Source organism: Macadamia integrifolia, chromosome 3 (assembly GCF_013358625.1).
Source record: "Macadamia integrifolia cultivar HAES 741 chromosome 3, SCU_Mint_v3, whole genome shotgun sequence".
In the NCBI taxonomy this organism is placed as follows: domain Eukaryota; kingdom Viridiplantae; phylum Streptophyta; class Magnoliopsida; order Proteales; family Proteaceae; genus Macadamia; species Macadamia integrifolia.
Window position 1 is genome coordinate 12,043,346 of NC_056559.1, and position 19,569 is coordinate 12,062,914.

A 19,569-nucleotide genomic window follows, 5' to 3' on the forward strand; every position below is an offset into this window, starting at 1 on the left:
TGAACTCGTCATTGTATGCCTTACAAAATGTTGTGTATGCGCTAAATGCCAATGAACGGGCTCCATACTGGGAAAGCAAACTCACCCGAATGGAGAACACCCATTGTTGCCAAGACACCATCAATACCCCATCATGCCTTGTTCTCAACCGTATCTGCCCTGACTTTACCAAGAAGACCAAGACTGGAGGGAGATCAATGGTATTCTGCACTCCCAAAGCTGGGAAATCCCAAAACACAAAACCTCTCAATCGAAATTAATTAAGAAGAAAAACAATGGTGTATCAGCAGGAACAAAGGGAAGGTCTGTGCAACTGAAATCCATAGCTTGCTTTATTCTAGTTCTAGTTCAGAAAAGAATCAGTCTACCTACTTGTCCTATTAAACATCCCACTCTTTCTTGCCTAGTTGTTCTCAGGAATTGTTTGATGGAGCCCATTCTACCATTAACTCAGAGCAGGTACTGATCTATGAGTTGCCTTGCTCACCAGTTATATGTTACAAGAAAGAGATGCACATAGAAATGCAAAATACAGGATTCACTCGTGTTTCTTACTGAAATCATGGATGGGGAAACTTTCCACTGTCATATTCTCCAAAATTATATTATGATCATACAACTAGTATGGATTGGATCTTGAGTTCAATTTTTAAGTTTAACCAATTGAAGAAGATTCAAAGGTTTCCCAACCTGATCCATTTTGAAGTTGGAACAGATATTAAATACATCAATTGTATCTGATATATTCCATTTATAGTGAAGAAATATTGTTTCTAACAAATTTTTGCATGGAAATTAATAACTGCTGTTTATCCCCCCCCCCCCCTCCCCACCCACCCACCCCACCCCACCCCACCCCACCCCACCAAAAGAAATAAATAAATAAATATTGGAAGCATTATAAATAGTTATATGCTCCCTCATGCACTGGAATCTTCTATAGTAAATGAGTTAATTTACTTCCCTTTTTTTGTTTTTTGGGTGTGATTATCTTCTATTTAAGATTCAGAAATCTGCTAAGCATATCTAAAATATACAAGCAATAGTGAGGGCATTCAAATTTACCATCCTTTTGCTCCTAAAATGCATTTTACAGAATGATCAGAGTTTGCCTGAGCATAGCATTGGAACTGACTGGAATGCAAAAGCATTGGTTGTAGCAGGAGGTATGAAACATGTTGGTGCTTGAAGTTGAATGACAACATATAATACATGGTTTTATAAAATTTGTTTCCGATAATTCATCTTTTTATATGGCAATTATACAATTGCAGCATGCAAAATAGGGAAGGATAACAAGAGTGCAGATGAAGTTAGCTCTAGAAACGAGGATTACACAAAAAATTTGGTTGTACTACACGAAGGTGGGTAGCATGGGTTCCTTAAGTTGATCTACAACATATCATGTGGTTTCCTAAGATTAATATTTCTTCCTTCCAATGATATTCTTCCCACTATTTTTCAAAAAATAATATATTGCTACATGTATCACAGAGAAACGGAATGATAGTATTGATGAAGTTTGCAACATCTATGTAACAAAAGGTAAAGGATTTTAGCCCTGAAATCGATTTGCAGCACATAAATGCTACTTTGTTTCCCCCTTTTTCTTTTATTAATAATACTTCAGCAGGTGGCGTAGAGAAAGAAAATAGTTAAGTTTGTCTCGAATTCTTGACCCGTTTTGAAGAATGACCGGCTTCGACATATTTTGGTGGCGACCCGAATGGGAAGTTTTCTGAGATCTATGATAGAAGCAGAGGGGTTGGGCCCGAGGACGTAGCACACCACATTGGTGTGTGAACCTCGTTAAATCTCTGTGCATTGTGCGGATCTGTCTTTGTTTATTTTCGTATTAATCGGTGTTTGCTCTAACAAAAATAAAAGTAAAAATGAAGATGCAAGAATACAAGAACTTTCAAACTCCTTGAAGGCCTCTCTTCTTCAACCACTTTGAACATAAAGATGCCACTGAGAGGTTGTAATTCAATCAAAAATTAAGTCGGTACAGATATAGTGGAACCAAAAACTCCGAGAATTGAGCAGAGTGGAGATCAAATGATAATTTGGAGATTGCAGTAACTGGAACTCCACGAGAAACATTCAATTTGTGCAGTTCCGGAGTGAATTAAGGTGATCTCCGCCATTTATTGATCATTTCCTCGTGCATTTCGGTGTCATATTCATGAACTAATACCAAGTTTATCTTTCTAATACAGATTTCCCCTCGCACATGAATTTTTAAAGTTTTAATATACTGCCATCAAGTAAGCAATAGACACCAGTCACACTTGTTTAGAATATATTATCCATGCCAACCAAAAGAATAATTAAAGTCGGTTTCTTTCCAATTCTATATTTAAAGGACTCCCTCATAAACCAGTAGATATTCCACTTCATTAAGAAGTTGAATAATGCAACTATAATTTTGAAATCTTATTATCGGGGGTGAGCTTGTGGCATAACGGTTAAGTTGCACTATTGCAACATGTTCGTCACATGTTCAAAATTTGGAAACAGCTTATTTAGCTACCAATGGGACGGTTGATAAAATCTTTTAGATTAGGGGGAGGTATAATGTGAAATGGAGGAAAAGGATTTATGACTGATATTGTTTGGTTGACACAAGGCTATACTAGAATCATCAACCAAGGCTATCATAAGAGGAACACAATCAGACCATAGTTGTCATGGCGTCGCCAAGATGGCAATTTGGCATCCTGGCAGAAAAAGAAGTTCATGGCAATGCTACGATTTACGTGACTCACAAATGGCAGTCGTCATTGGCTGATAGGCATTGCCATGGTACCGCCATGGACGCCAGGTCACACCTGATTTACTAGACGGTTGATTTTTTGTAAAATGCAGGGTGCTTTTGATAGGGCTATGTTGATTTTTGATAATTTGATGTTGCCTAATATTGGTTTTATATGTTATAGGGTATATATTGTAGGCTTGTAGCATGCTAAATAACTTTAGAAGATAGGGGAAATAAAAAAGTAGCATACTAAATAACTTTAGAAAATAGGAAAAAAAAAATGACACATGGGCGATTTGACAGCCATGGCAACGCCATAATGGGCGATTCATCGCCAAATCAACTAACCACCCCCCCACCACCTTGGATCGATTTGACGCTGTGACAACTATGAATCAGACAAGCTCCTGTTCATGCTGAGACTTGTGGATCTTTAAGAGAGAGATGCAATGGATAGAATTGTCTGAGTTGCCTCATCATAATACATCTATCCGGCAAAAAAAAAAAAAAAAATTTCTAAAGTATACACTGCAATCTAGATATTTCTTGAATAAGTACTTACTTTTCAAAATAAACCCGTCCCTTTCCAATAAGTTCCATAAAATGCAACCAAAATGTCTCTGATGAGCGATCATGAAATACCATACAATGGCAACCTTAAGCAATGAATCATGAGCATAGCATTATATTCTTTTTTCTTCTACAAGGCATGTAATGGCACTACCAAGATAAGCATTTTAATCAGTCAAAAGCATTCAAAAATCCATTTAGCATATTGAAGTTGAAACAAAAAGAAATCCATTCAACGAGTCTTGATGGATTAAAACCACCATCTCTTGGGGAATCCCCAATTGCTCTACCCATAAACAACCATCACAACTAACACGGCATTAAAATTCAATATGAAGATAATTCACTTTCATATACACACAGCCCTTAACCCATAATCTCATTAAATTTTTCAAGCTTCCCCATATTCAATGCTATACATTTGGTAATATCAAAATATCAATCTGAATGACAAACAACTCAGAAGGGGGAGGGAGGTGAATACTAAATGAGATGATGAGTTTAGGGTCCTTTGACAGTATTCAATGCTACTTGAAAAGAAATTCATGTCGCGAACCAAAACTGTGAGAAGCAGAGAGTGTTTTCTTCTCAAGGTGAGAGAAGACACAAAGGACTTGGACAATAAAAGCTTTCATCACTGCCTGTCACCAATATAGCTTAGCTGAATGTACTACAGTTCAATTTGGGAGTTGGACAATAATAGGTTAAGATTCAGTTCGAAATGCACAAAGCAAAAAATCAGAAACACACAAATACATTGGATATTATCTTCTGCAATAACTAAGATATTCAGAACAACAAATCTAGTGATTTGTATGAATGTATAGGTATTTAGAGAATTGAGTAATTCATAATGCATAAACTTTTGTCTCTACGAATGAATGTAGAGATATTCCATCTTCACTGGTTTAGAAAGGAAAAGAGAGAAAAAGGGAAGAGGAAAAGAGAGAGAAAGAGAGCACAGAGGCAGGATACCTATTCATTCTCAGGTTATGCAACTTTCTAATGAGAGAATGAGGCAGCAAATTGGGAGTGATCTTGATCTGCTATACTCCACCACCCTATTCAACAAAAATACGACCATTTCCCCTCTATTTTCGTCGTGACCAGAAACCACCTACAACAGCCACAGAAACCCCAAATAACTTGCACAAACCACCTCTCTTTTCTGCAAGAAGTGTAGATTGTTTTCTTCTACAGGTGAGAAAAAAGAGGGTAGAACGGAAAGAGATTAGGGTTCAAAATCTGGTCGTAGGTTCAGCCCCAGCCAAGAATGAAGCGTTCGACGTGAGAGAGAGAGAGAGAGAGAGAGAGAGAGAAGATAATGTATAAGTATACTTGAGATCGTATTTCACTTGAAACAAATTGACATATTAAAGTATCTTGTATGATGTTAAGGAATTTAACAAACAAACGGAATCTACCGATACCAATTCCACGTATCAAATTAATCCCAACCATGAATGCCCTTACCAGCATCACCGACCAGAAAAACTTTTTAGGGACTGGTTTCTCTGGTCTTTACAGTCTAGAGCTGAATAATATTATCATTCAAGTTACTCCAAAGAATGAATAGCAAGCAAATATGAATTACAGTTACAAATAAGAACAAAACTTCTGTCCTGGACAATTGTACTGATGCACATCACTTGTTTCAAAAAATATGGTAATAATACCGATCCCTTACAAAGTATTCAATACAGTCAAGGTTCTTTTTACTCGTGTCTATATTGATTTAAACAATGAAGTGGAAGAGAAAGGCAAAATGAAAGATACAAGAGAATATTTCTGCTGCACTTAAATAACCTAACACAATAAAAAAATATGGAACACTAAACTCAAACACTGACATGCAACAAGGCCTCCATCTCTGGTAGCATCCGTTTTACATTCCGGCCCCTCATACCGGCAGAATTCACTCTGAGGGCATGCCATGGCCAACAAATGTGCCTCACTCTGTGGCGGTTCTTTCGTTCACCACTACGGTCAGCTTCATCCAATTGCTTAGTCAGCTCCTCAATCCGCTCACGCAATCCTGCAGCTCTGCTGTCTGCCAACTGCAGAGACCTCTCAGCTGCTGCTTGGGCAGCCATGGCTGTGGTTGCGAGTTCTTCTTTCAGCTTCAACTTGCTGTCTAACAAATCCAGAGAGGCTTCCATCTTCTCTAACTCTTCTGTAAGACGTGCCACCTGGTAGACAAGCAACATGATTGTTTTCTGAGATTTTTAACTCTTGATATAATTTATAGCAGAAGAATTAACTAATCAAAGTTGAATTCAAAATATTATGTTCATTTTGGTTCTACAAAAGAAAGATAAATCAAGTACTACGAGTCTCTGCACAAGGAGACATATGCAGCAGCGACTGATGGGTATGGTTTTATTGGTGTTGAAAAGATCCAGTTACCTTCAGCTCTAAAATAGGCTTACAGTTTCCATTCAATCCGTTGGGCTCTTACATCTTATCATACTCAAACTGCATAGCATAAAGACTTCCCTGAAATCTGATGACTGACCTCTCATGACTTCCCCACATCTCCCAAACCTGTGGGTCACTGCAGGCCATATTTGGAGGGCCTATTAGGGACCAAGAAATAGTCACTTGACCAGCTTCTTGGCCTTTTCTTTGGCTCGGATCGGCAGTTGTCAGAAATCTCCACATTCTGCCTTAATTTCAAGAACTTATGGATCTCTGCAACCAGCCATCAACTCAAGCTTGGATTTTGAGGGTTTATTAGCTCATTATAAATCACCTTCAATATCTGTTTCAGCCCTTCCTGGGCTTTGGTTTGTAAGTTCTAATAATTCTCAGTTTTGACCTAAAATTCCCTAATCTGAGGTATTGTAGTTCTGTCCTAACCTATTGCTGAGTTTTAGTACTTGTTCTTGGTTGTTATTTGGTCCTTATCTGCTATCTAATCAATCGGATAATATATACTTGTTTGTGATGTAGATATGCAGCCATAGAGCGGCCCATACCCATCTGGGTATCCAGTTAACGATGAACCAGACCCATATTGAGTCTTTGACCAGTAGGATCTTTTAGGATTTTATTTTTATTCTCCTGCAATCTTTTATTTCGGTGACTTAGGTTGGTAATAATTACTAGGATTTAGTTTTCAAATTAAAGTAGGTTTCTACTAGGATTTAGCTTCCAAATTAAAGTAGGTTTCCTTTTAGTGTTGATTTTTTTTTACTATTTAAATGCATGTAATGCTCAATTAAGAACAGAGATATAGAATGATGAATTGAGTTTTGAGTGTTGAGAGCCTGAGGGCTGTATGCGATTCTTCTTCCCTCCCCCCCCCCTTCTTAGTGCAATTTCTCCCTCCCCTGCAACTGAGACCCCTCTCAGGGATTTATTCCCTACCCATACCGGTCCGCCATCAATTTGGTATCAAAGCCGAAGGTCCCATTCCCCTTCTTTCCTCCCATCTTTCCTTCCACCTTCTTCCCTTCCCCCTTTCTCTATTTCGGTTCTACAGAAACTAACAAAAAAAAAAAACTCGAAACCTCTCTGTCTAGGGTCTGTCGGTGAAAAAAAAAAAACCCCCTGCCCTACCCGCTCCTCTTTTTCATATCTTTCCCTCTGACAGCAGTCGCTCCTTCCCGCCTCCTCTTTCTTGTCCACACCCAAAAAAAAAAAAAAGAAGCCGCAGAAAAGAGAACCGAGAACAGAAGACAAAAACAAAAACAAAATAAATAAATAAATAAAAAATAAAAAAAATAATGAAAAGAATAAAAGAAGGCGGAAGAAGAAAGCAGAGAAAGAAGAAGAAGAAGAGAAGTGAGAGCACGAGAGACCAGGTCACTTACCTGTGCTCGACCTTCTCGCTTCGGCGCCTCTGTTGAGGTTGCTATTTCTTCCTGGTTTTCCGTCAAACCTCTTGGAGGATCGTTGCCGCCTTCCTCAAACTCCCACTACTTCATCGCAGGTCTCCATCTCCAGGAGGAAACCCCTCTTGTAGAAACTCCCCCTCCATCGCCAATCGCAACAGCCCTCTCTTCGTGGTTTGCTGGTCCTGAGTTCGAAAGAGAAGAAAAAAAGCCATCGCTGCTGGTTCCCATCTCCAAACGAAGGAAGTCTCTTCTCCTTTTGTTGGTACCCTTATTTCCTGCCTACAACACCTTCTTTTGAGTCTTTCTTTTATTTTCCTATTCTGTCTTTCCACTTTTCTCTTTTTGTCTTTTATCCTAAATCTATTTCTGATTTTATTTTTAATTTCTAAGTTTACCCTTCACTTATATTATAGGGAAAATTACATGATTACCCACTTCTGGGTTTCACTTTACAAAATTACCCATCAAAAATTTCAATTAACAAAAATACCCAAAATTAGGTTTCCCTTTACAAAATTACCCATTTAAACTTTAAGTCAACAAAAATACCCAAAATTGAGTTTGGGTTTACAAAACTACCCACTCAAAGTTTTAGTAATAAAAAAATACATGCTAATATGTGGAAGATGAAGAATCACTATTTTGGGTAGTTTTGTAAACCCAAACCTGATTTTTGGTATTTTTGTTAACTAAAACTTTGGGTGGGTAGTTTTGTAAACCCAAACCTAATTTTGGGTATTTTTGTTGACCAAAACTTTTTGTGGGTAATTTTGTAAAGGGAAACACAAAAGTGGGTAATCATGTAATTTTCCCTATATTATAAGTGTTAAAACACTCTGTTTCTCATTGACTTTCATTTATTTACGATGCTTCCATCCCTTAAAAAAAAAAATCGAAAAAACAGCAGCAGCGGTAGCAACTAGAAGAAGAAGAATAACAAAATGTTGGATTTATGGGCTAAATTAATTATTCAAGTTGACTAAATGTATGAGAATCGAATTGCATGAACCGGTTTGGTCCACTCTTAAGTTTAGAGATATACTGGCCCAAACCATTGTGGATTAGGGTTTTAGGTGCAGGACAGTATTATAAATACTAGGTTTTGGGTCCCTACAACCATTATTCACTTTCCAACTTTACCACTAAAGTGAGAGAACCAAGAAGGTTTAAGGAGCTATAGAAGATCCATAGCCAAGCCAAGCCAAGAGAGCGAAAGTGAAAGTGACCAACATTAGTCATCTTCAGCATACTAGGTGAAAGGTACAAATCGATCCTCCATAACTTTATTAGATTTGTGTTATTGTTTTTCCTGTGTGGTTTCTTCAATAGGGTTTCAAACTCAAACCCATAGGGAGTTCTAACAGGTGATATCAGAGCCAACCACACTTGACAAGAATCGATACGTATTTTATATTTGAATCATATTTGTGAATATTTATGATGATATGTGTTGTTGTATACCTGAATTAATTTGGAGACGGATTCGATTTATTGCTTGATTGGATTTACCCTTGTTTTCTTTATTGATCTCGCGTTGTTGGATTTTGAATCATTTAATCGGTGTTTGAGACCCAACTCATGGGTTTCCTTTATGAGAATGTTTTGGGTTTTGATCACCGATGTATGATCTTCTTTGTCAAGAGTTTTGAGACTGTTTTTCACTCTGATTAGTCACAGTGAACAATGATAAAACCATCTATTTAACCCCCTGAACTCGAAAACCTTTTGTCCCTAGTTGTCTTTCATTGGAGTTTTGATCATCTGACTTTTATTGTCGTTCGGCGACGGTTTTAATTGGTATCGGTCAGTATAGATTAAACGTTGTCGGTGCCTATTTTGAGTTGAAAGAAGACAAAACTTCCTCTCTATTTTTTGACTTTGGGAAAAGAGGAAGGAATATTTCCTCATGATTTCTTAAAAAAAAAAAAAAAAAAATCTGCAAAACAGTTGCAGGTGGGCGGCTGTGTTGTTTTGTTAAAACAAACCAAAGAAAAGGTAAGGCTAAATATGTTTATCCTTTGTTTTTACTTTTATTAAGGGTTTTAATATTGTTAATCGGGTGAAAGGTGGGCGTTCTCCTAACTTTTGGTGGCTGGCCGTCGTCGACTGTAGCCGCCTCAAAGAATCGAACCCTAACAGAACCTTACGGTTCTATTTTTGTTCAAATTTGTCCCAAGGTTGAAGATGGACAGATTTGGTATTAATAGTTTTGTTATAGACCTAAAGGTCCTTTAAGGTTTTAAAACAAATTGTCATGGGCTCGTTCCATGAGTATAAGTTAAATTCAAACCGGTCAATGGGCCAAAGCCCACTGACTTGTTCGTACAAAAAAAAAAAAAAAATCTTAAAGGCTTGTTTGGTTTTTTGTTCCTTTTGAGTTTTTATTTAAACTACTTTAAATGTCATTTTAAGGTTCGTTTTAAGGCCAAATTGAAATCCATTTTTTGTGTTGGATTCCTTGTTTCGGGCCACATTTAATGATCTAATTTTTAATATGACATGTTTATCTGAAATTTTATGTTGTGTTTATTTTTAATCATTGAAACAAGAGGGTATAAATCAATGCTTTGAAAAATGTATATGTTATTGGTTACCATGAAACTGGGAAAGGTTTTTAAATTGAGATATGGTAATATGGAAAATGGTGTAAGCTTCCGCTCATTCTTAGCTGCAAAGTAATTTTTTAGGAAACCATGAAAGGATGAGGTGAAATCCACCAAAGTGGTACATTTTATTATTCCATGGTTTTCCATAGGACAATAATGTAGGTGACATTTGCCCAAAAGTGATGTCACCAAAGTTAAGAAAATGGCAGTAACCTAGAGGTTCCTAAGCCCGAAGGTGAGGGGATTTCAAAAGTTATTGTTCTTTTCACAGTAAATATGGATTTACAAGAGGACCAGTGATGTCCTAGTGACATATTTAAATGTATGTTTTGAACATAAAGATATACATCTTCAATGGAAAAGATATGATAGAACTGAGTGAAACCCACCAAAGTGGTACATTCAGTTCGATTGTATCTTCCCCAACAGTAAAGGTGATACTTTCCCAAAGGTTATGTCATCAAGGTTTGAGGATAATTATCCACATTTCAGAAAAGGACATTGAATTAAGAGTTTTTTTGCCCAAAGGTGATTGAATTCCGAAATTAGTGTTGTTTTCACAGTTAAAAGAAGAATATAAGAGCATCAGCTAATTCCTGTCCCAAAGGATAGGGATACAGTTTTAGTTGTAACTCTTATTTAAAATATATTGATGGTATTACATGCTTTTATATTATGATTTATATTTTGAAATTTGGCATGTATTGTGTTGTTACTGTTGTAGTAGGATGGTCATTCCCTCAAGTTATATATCTTCCATCCCAATGCTCACTGGTAACAACTATCACAAGTGGGTAGAGGAATTAGAATTGCATTTAGGTCTTCTTAACTTAGACTTAGCACTTAGGGAGCCTAAACCTGAGCCTCTCACAGACTCGAGCAGAAGTGCTGAAAGGACAAAGTTTAAGAAATGGACTAAAGCAAACAGAAAGTGCATACTGGTTTTAAAAAAGGTAGTTCCTAAAATCATACGTGGGAACATAGAGATCAAAGACACTGCAAAAGAATTCCTGGATGCTACTAAATCTAGATTTCAGCACAACAAGAAAATTGAGAAAACCACATTGATGACCAGGCTAATGAATACAAGGTATGATGGATGTGGGAGTGTTAGAGAATACATTTTGGGTGTCGCTACTGATGCTGGTAAACTTAAGGATCTTGGAATACAGATCAATGAAGAATATATTGTACACATTGCACTAAATACCCTCCCTAGTCAGTATACGGTTATCCAATCTACCTACATTGCATTGAAGGACGATTGGAGCCTAAATGAGCTCATTTCCATTTGCACTCAAGAGGAAGAAAAATTGAAACAAACCAGGTTTGAGAGTGCACAAGCAACTTTCCATAAGGGATCTTCTGGTGGACCAAGCAGAAGGAACAATAATTTTTCCAACAGAGGAAGCGTCAAGCCATATGACAGGGCTAATAGCTCTCAAGAACTTGACACATCTCAAAAGGCTCAGGATGAAGAGAAGACCAACAACGTAGAGTGTTTCTGGTGCCATAAGAAAGGACATGTGAAGAACTGCTTTATTTTCAATAAATGGTTAGAGAAGAGGAAGAATTCTGGGGCTGATAAGCAGGATGATACCAAGAAAGGGTGAGGTAGACTGATCACCAGTAATTGAGAGCAAGTAAAAATTGGTCCCATCAAGTAGTTAGGATTTCTTTACATACAGTTATTTGAAATGCTTGATTAGTGGGAGCTCTGGTTTTGTTTAGTATTTGTATATGTTTTGAACCTTAGCCCGTATGTTTTGGGGCACAATTTGATGAATTATGGTTAAGTTTTATCATTTACATTATGTACAGTTATTTCTTTTATTATTTAGTTTATGGTTTCATTTGAGAATGTTTTTATAGGCAGTAATTGTCTTAGTTATAGAAAATATTTTGCCACAGTTCAAAAGGTAACGTTTGCCACATTTTAAGACAGTATTTGTCATAGTTCAAAGGCAATATTTGTCACAGTTTATAAGCGGAAATCCACAGTTAGATATTAACCACAGATCAAAGGTGCTTAGCCACAGTGAAGGTTAATATCACAGTTAAGGACCTACATGGAATGACAACAGTGTAATTTGAGGATATGTCAATGTTTCCATAATAGTATCCCACATAGATTCGTGTTGAGAAACTTACTTATGTTTGTAATGACAGAAAGTTGTATGCCGTATATTGAGGTATATCTTCTGCTGTTGTTTGATGTGAGTGATTTTTCAACTGAATCAGAGTAAGAGTGGTTAATGTAATGAGATTCTATGGCCACATCAATTTAAAGACATCCTTATAATTAATGTAGCCCAAGTGGGAGATTGTTGGATTTATGGGCTAAATTAATTATTCGGGTTGACTAAATGGATGAGAATCGAATTGCATGAACCAGTTCGGTCCACTCTCCAATTTAGAGATATGCTGGCCCAAACCATTGTGGATTAAGGTTTTGGGTGCAGGACAGTATTATAAATACTAGGTTTTGGGTCCCTACAACCATTATTCACTCTTCCCAACTTTACCACTAAAGTGAGAGAACCAAGGAGGTTTAAGGAGCTGTAGAAGATCCATAGCCAAGCCAAGAAAGCCAAGAGAAGAAGTGACCGACATCAATCATCTTCAGCATACTAGGTGAAAGGTACAAATCGATCTTCCATAACTTTATTAGATTTGTGTTCTTGTTTTTCCTGTGTGGTTTCCTCAATAGGGTTTCAAACTTAAACCCATAGGGAGTTCTAACACGGAAGACGAGAAGTAGAAGAGGAAACGAGAGGGCGGAATAGAACCAAAGAAGAAAAGAAAAAAAAAAAAGCAGCGCAGCAGAGAGAAAGAGAAATAGAAAACAAGAAGAAGAAGAAGAAGAAGAAGAAGAAGAAGAAGAAGAAAAGAAAGAACATAAGAAGTAGAAGAAGAGATTGAGAAGCAAAGAACCACAAAGAGAATCGAACACACCTGGTTTGAACTCCAGCTCCAGCCGCCTCCTTCGAAGTCGACCCTATTCCGTTGCCGGTAGAAGACAACTCCAGGTGTTCAACATCTTTCACCCCAATCCATGAGATAAGCGTCCCTTTTAGCTTTAACCCAGAATTTCCAAAAATACCCCTACCTTTTCATTATTTCTTTTCTTCCATATTTACTTATAATTTTCAAATTTTCCCTTCCATCCCATCTTATTTTATCTTTAGTCCTATTTCCTAACTAGTTTCCAAGTTTATCCCTACCCACCTTATAAGTTGTTCTCACGTTTCTAAGACTTTCCTTATAATTTCGATTCTGCCACTTACTAAGGAATTTCAATTTAATTACAAGTTTGCCACTGTTGTCACAATTTTCCATATATTCACTATTTTATCATTCTCCTTGATCTCTTACCATAGTGGGTCCATAGTTATTCTGAATTGAATATTTTGCCAATGGATCTCAATCTTTTATCGGATATCCGTCAACAAATGCAATTGATAATCAATAAGCTTGATGAGGCTCAACGACTTTGCACGGACTTCAAATCCCTAGCACACTCTACCTTTGACCATGTGATTTCAACCGTTGAACAACATGTAGACGAACCAGAAGATGAATCACCGGTGGTAGAACATGAGATGGCACCATTGGAAGCTGAAGATTAACTTGTGGAAAACTTTAAATCGATTGATCTCATCAGTGAACCGATTGATTTTTTTTTTCCGAATCACTACTTCACCAAAGAACTTGGCGTTCGTGGATTTCATAGCATTTGATCGTGGTTTCGATGGTGATTTCATACAGGCAAGGATGAATGTTGATCGATTGGTGTTGTTTCTCCTGTTCTACAAAACTCTTGGATGAGTTTTCCTCAACATCGGGGGAATTGATGTAGATATGCACCCATGGAGCGGCCCATACCCATCTGGGTATCCAGTGAACGATGAACCGGACCCATATTGAGTTTTTGACCAATAGGATCTTTTAGGATTTTATTTTTATTCTCCTGCAATCTTTTATTTCGGTAACTTAGGTAGGTGATAGCTACTAGGATTTATTTTCCAAGTAATTTGAGTTTCCAAATTAGAGTAGGTTTCATTTTAATGTTGATTTTCTTTTACTATTTAAGTGTATGTAATGCTCAATTAGAGAACAGAGATACAGAATGATGAATTGAGTTTTGAGTGTTGAAAGCCTGAGGGCTGTGTGTGATTCTTCTTTCCCCAACCTTCTTAGTGCGATTTCTCCCTCCCCCTGCAACTCTGAGACCCCTCTCAGGGATTTCTTCCCTACCCCTTTCTGTCCTCCATCAGTTTGCTAGTTAATTTCTCTACTCGATAGGCTGAATTTGTGGGGTTTGCTATTTGGTTTGGGAGGACTGTTGAATACCAACAGTAGTGTTGTGTTGGAGTAATTGGGGTTGGGTACTCATATTCAGCTTTACATTATCAAGCCGTGATCTTTCTTCTCTCTTCTCTTTGACCATAGGGACTGGTTTTCCAGATTCTAGTTTGTTTCAATAAACTCGTGAAATTTCAGGATTACTACCAATTTTCCATTCAGATACCGAGTCACTAGTTCTGTCAAACAAGGTACACAGTTTCATTAAACATAAAAGCACGACTGCATTAGTTAGTCCACTTTCCGTTTTTTACTGTTTAAAACACGTTTTTCCATATGCTTCCTAAAGATATGAGAAAAAACTGCAAACACCAAGCATGGCTGTTATAAACACGTTTAAAATGCGTTTGAACATGTTCTCCTTTTTTTGGTTTTAAGACTTAATTTGTTGAACATAATGTCTACTTAATTGACCATATCTTTCTCTCTCGTGAACTCTGATTGACCTGATTCTTTCGCCAACTTGAAGCTAACTCAATGGCCACTATTTCTCATGGATAACCTTCAACTCAATATCAATTCATAAACCCCAAAATTGAGCTACAAACTGATGCATTTGTTGAAAAGTGTTTCTAAAGCAAGGTTCACGGTATCAGGTTTCGACCAAGTTTCGACCTCTGGGGAGACCGAAATTTCATGGAAACCTGAAAATTTCGAGGATACTGGGGATTTTTTTTTTGGTATGGTGGAAACTTAAGTTTCAAAACCCCCAAACAGTGTTTTTTTTTTTTTTTTTGTCTGATTTCATTGTGTACAACCTATTTTAAACATTTCCACACACATTCACATCATTGGGTTCATTCATAAAAAAAAAAAAAAAAAAAAAAAAAAAACACAGTCTTGTGTGGTGAACCAAAGGTTCGATAACCATTACGCTGACTTGTTGGCTTAAATTCTTAAACTTTACTACATAATGACTATATATAGTCTATAATCTACATCAAAACATAAGACATAATCCAAATGATCCAAAATAGATAAAAATATTACATCATCAACAGTTATCTATCAACATTCAACAGTAGTGGCTCAATTACTCAACACTCGAAAGTAGGGACTCAATTCAAAGCAGTGTCTAGGCGGTTCCATCCAAGTAGTGACTCACTACCCTCAAGGCACGCATGTTATCTTTTCTAACATTATTTAGTAAGCTATATATACTTTATATTATAAAAAAAAATCAATATTAAGCCACATCAAGTCATTAAAATCAACATTTAGCCACATCGAATCATAAAAAATCAACATTAAGTCATTAAATTATAAAGAATCAACATTTAAAGAAATGCTCTTGTTCTATAATAAGTTTGACTGGTCAAATGATTTTTATTTTTACATGAAACTTTTTGTACTAGGTATAACATAAAACCAGCTTTCCAATAAGTCTAAGATTATTTAAATCTGAGTTGTAATGACATAGTTACGTTCTGGTCAAACTTATTTTAAAGTGCACGAATGCTGTTAAAATCGCCTAAATGAAAATAATTTTAGGAATATCAAAACAAAAGATTATTTTACAGGACTTTTGGTTTTTAGCAATGTTTTAACATTATAGGATTTATAAAATTTTCATAATTGAGAAAAACCCCAGTATTTCAAAGTTGAAAATCATCCCTATAACTAAAATGCAATTTTTGTTCTTGGACTGGGGGATTGACTTTTTATCCTTTAAGAATTTGATTTTTAAACTATTTTTATTGGATTCAAATAGGGGGTATTTCCTTATTTATGAATAATATCTTAAGTAAAACATTTACTTAAATGATCTTTGGCATAAATAATTGTCAAAAAATAAAAATCTCCACTATTTCCCTAAGTTTCCCACACTTGGGAGAAAAAATGCACAAGAGAAGGTTAAAATTTCCCATGTTTTGATCGAAACATAGGAAACCTGGTCGAAACATGTCGAAACAGGTATTTTTTAAAATCCCTTAAGGTTTCGTTTTGACCTGGGTCGATACCTACAAAACATGCGAAATTTCACATATTTCGCTCGAGTTCTCGAACCATGTTATAAAGTGATGACTTCCAACTCAAACTCAACATACAGCAAATGAGAGTGTGTTGACTATGTTGACAACAATGAAAAGCATCACAGCCAAGCCACATTGCTCAATAAGACTTTGGACATGTGTGGTGTATGAATTTAGAATTGGTGTTAGATGATATTCAATTATATTTAGAACTTATAATGAGACATGGGATATATATGCATTAATGTTGGATATTGTAGTTGTTTTGAACATTATATGCAGGTACTCATGTAGTAATTCTTTAATTTATATAAATATACTACCATTTTTTGGTCCTGTTTGAAATCTACATGTTTAAAACCCGCACCGTCCGTTTTTCATTTTTTACCATTCTCTGTTTTTTTGACCGTTTATTTGACCATATCATTCTAAATTTTTTACTGTTTAAAACCCGTACCGTTCGTTTCTGTTTTATTGCCATTCCCGTTTTTGCTAACTATGAGTTAGTCAATGTCATCCTTTTCTCTACTCTTTCAATGATTAGAACTCCAGCTTCAATAGTAGATATGACCCATGGTTCCCCTTGCATCACAAGTTAAAGCAAGTTAATGGTCTACTATGTTGAATCTACCTTTTCATTATTCTGCACTCTATAAAACAATTCAGTGATATCAATAAATGAGTCATAATAAATAATTAAAGGACATGTCAGAGAAGGACCAATGAAACTAAAACCATTAACAAACAAGAGAGCTTTGAAGGAGATAGCAATTGATATTAAAGGGAATCGATAAATCCTAATCAGGAATCTGAATCAGACTATAGGACTCTTACCTCTCTGTCACGTTCTTCAATTGCATTCTTTCCAGCTTCTACTTCCAATTCACAAGCCTCCCTCCATCTAGCAATTTCTTCTTCGGCTGTTGTTAATTCCATCATGAGCTCTTCAACCTTACAGGAAGAAAACACAAAGAAGCTAAGGATAAAATGGGAAATAGAGCACTTGAGGAGAAGAACCCTGCGAAAGTCCCTTCGGCTCTTAATGATAAACACATAATTACATTTTGGGCCAGCATACTCTCTCTCTCTTCCAACTCCTTTATGTATAGTCCACTTTCTGCAATTTTCTGAGCTTGTTTCTCTGTAAGACTTTGTAGACGCTCAGTGTCTGACCTGGCGAATAATAGATAATTAAAACCAATAACTAAGCAGCTGGTACCAAATGTCATACTGATTTAAGAAGATTTGTAACAAGTTCTTGGTACAATTAAATCTCATAGTATATTTGACTGATGCAGGCATTGCTAGATTGTCTTACAACTTACAATAATATTATATATAGTAATCTAGTGAAAAAGAAATCATATTTGAACCCAATTTAAGTAAATGGATATTAGGAACAACGAAGCTTCAAAATATCCACCAAGTCATGATGCAGGAGGCATTTAGTGTCATGCCCCAGTATCTGCAAACCATGGAAAGAAATGAAGAATGTCCACGAACAATTTCCCAATTATATGGCAAAACATTTGCTAATAGTCATATGAAAAATAGAGGAAAATGAACATGAAAATCTTAGACACAGGTCAGTGAACAGACAAATTATTTCCTGAGCTTTTCAATGATTCCAAAGTTGACCATTATGGCAATCCGTTGCCGAACCAATCAAGCAACCTGTATTTATCCAGGTCTGGACAAGAATGACTATATGCAATAAAAAAATTTATTAATTCAGATAAACCATATTGGGTCCAGGTAGCCCGAATTTAAACTGGGTCATGTATGCATCTGCCTGAAATGCATGCCCAGATCAAACAATCCTGTTTTAGGTTACTTTCCCACAGGCTTTAAGAAAGAGAAAATTGAAAGAAAATCAGAATGTGGGCTTCAGGAAGCAACAGAGAAAAATGTTTTAAAAAGTTCAATTTCTTTTAGAAAAGTCTTCCGAGTTTTTCATCACACCCACGAAGTGCAAAAATTTTGAGACGTGGGGAAAGGTAAAACAATGCGAGGATGGAACTCCATCTTTCTTTTTCTTTCTCAGGACAGCAATAGAACAGAGAATTTTGAAAGAAAAAAACAAACTATTTTGCTTTCCTTCTCCCCCTCTTGCTTCTAGGAATACAACACTAAACCTTACTCATGATACGAGCTCAATGTCTGACTTGGAAACAAACTAGACCTATTTTGCCACCCCTAGCTAATCAAGAGATACCATGTCCTAGATACCAAGAAAATGCATCTACTACTAAATCAATGGGTCAAACATTTCTAAGGCTAGGCTAAAACTAGTGGAAGGCTGTTAAAGATTTCCATACACAGAAAACTGACATCAATATCATAAGAAAAGAGGTATAAATAGATACACATAATATATAGAATCCATTTCGGAATCTAACTGCCATGCTCATGAGTCACAATTAGTTCAAGCTTATCTTATGTTGCCCAGCTAGTCAAAATTATAGAGCTAGAAACAGATATCATAGTAACAAATAAAGCAACACCGAAGACGGATATTTAGAGAGACAGTACCTAGATTCATCCAAAGATGTCTTTAATTGAGTGATTTCAAGCCGCAAATTTTTCATTATCTTCTCTACAGTTGAGGCCTGGTCAGGGTACCCCAAAGCATCAGATCAAATGCCTGCCTAACATATGAAATTTTCTGTAGCATACACATCCATAAAGCATAGAGCAAATCATCTTATATTAAACTACGAAAAGTTATACATCAAAGAAAAAGAAGTATGAAGTACAAATAAATGTCTATGCATATTCCAAGTTGGGGAAATATATGCTTTACATATGTCTACGGAGTGCAGTGTAGTTGCAAGCTGGTTGGTGCATGCATGCATGTAAAGAATGCTCTTAGCCTCTTCCTATGTAGTTACAAGCAAATAAGCAGATTTACAGTAATTGTATACAGCATTCATTTCTGTCGAATCTAATGCACAGAAGGCCAAGTCATTCAGACACCTCTTTTACTTACTGATATGAAAAATAAAAAATAAAACGAATTTATTTGCATTTCTTCCTATAATACATCATATACCTCTCTCTATTATGTTTGAGATGGATAGCAACCAACTTTCAAGCATACTTGTAAAAGTGTTGCCTAGGCATCACTTAGGCGTCCAGGTGGAAAATCTGAGCCAAGGCAAGCTGTCGCCTTATTGCCCAAGGCACTTTTTATGTCAGCAGCACATGCTCACCCCTGCAACACGACTTCCTCACCCCCAATAAGAAGGAAACAACAGAAACACTGCCGCTGCCACCAACAGTGCCCTAGCAGCAGCGTAGTGAGTAGAAAAAGATTATATGGAAGGAGGGGAGGAGGAAGAATAAAATATTGAAGCAGCAGTAGCAGTGGCAATCACAACAAATGCCGCCGATGAAGAGCAGTTGCAGTGGCCACCGCCACGCCAACATCGCTACCATAAAAGATAAAAGCGGAAAAA

The 19,569-nt window shown here is 36.6% G+C and overlaps 1 protein-coding gene across 1 annotated transcript in view; it reads right to left on the bottom strand.

Moving 5' to 3' along the window:
- Positions 1 to 4,931: 4,931 nt before the first annotated feature.
- LOC122074057 (uncharacterized protein At3g49055-like) overlaps positions 4,932 to 19,569 on the bottom strand; it is a 26,990-nt gene continuing 12,352 nt past the window's right edge. The window contains exons 2-5 of the mRNA XM_042638861.1: positions 18,644 to 18,720; positions 17,173 to 17,284; positions 16,946 to 17,062; positions 4,932 to 5,517 (exon numbers count right to left, since the gene is read on the bottom strand). Coding sequence (XP_042494795.1) covers positions 5,167 to 5,517; positions 16,946 to 17,062; positions 17,173 to 17,284; positions 18,644 to 18,720 — 657 coding nt within the window. The 3' untranslated portion in view covers positions 4,932 to 5,166. The remainder of the gene's footprint in view (positions 5,518 to 16,945; positions 17,063 to 17,172; positions 17,285 to 18,643; positions 18,721 to 19,569) is intronic.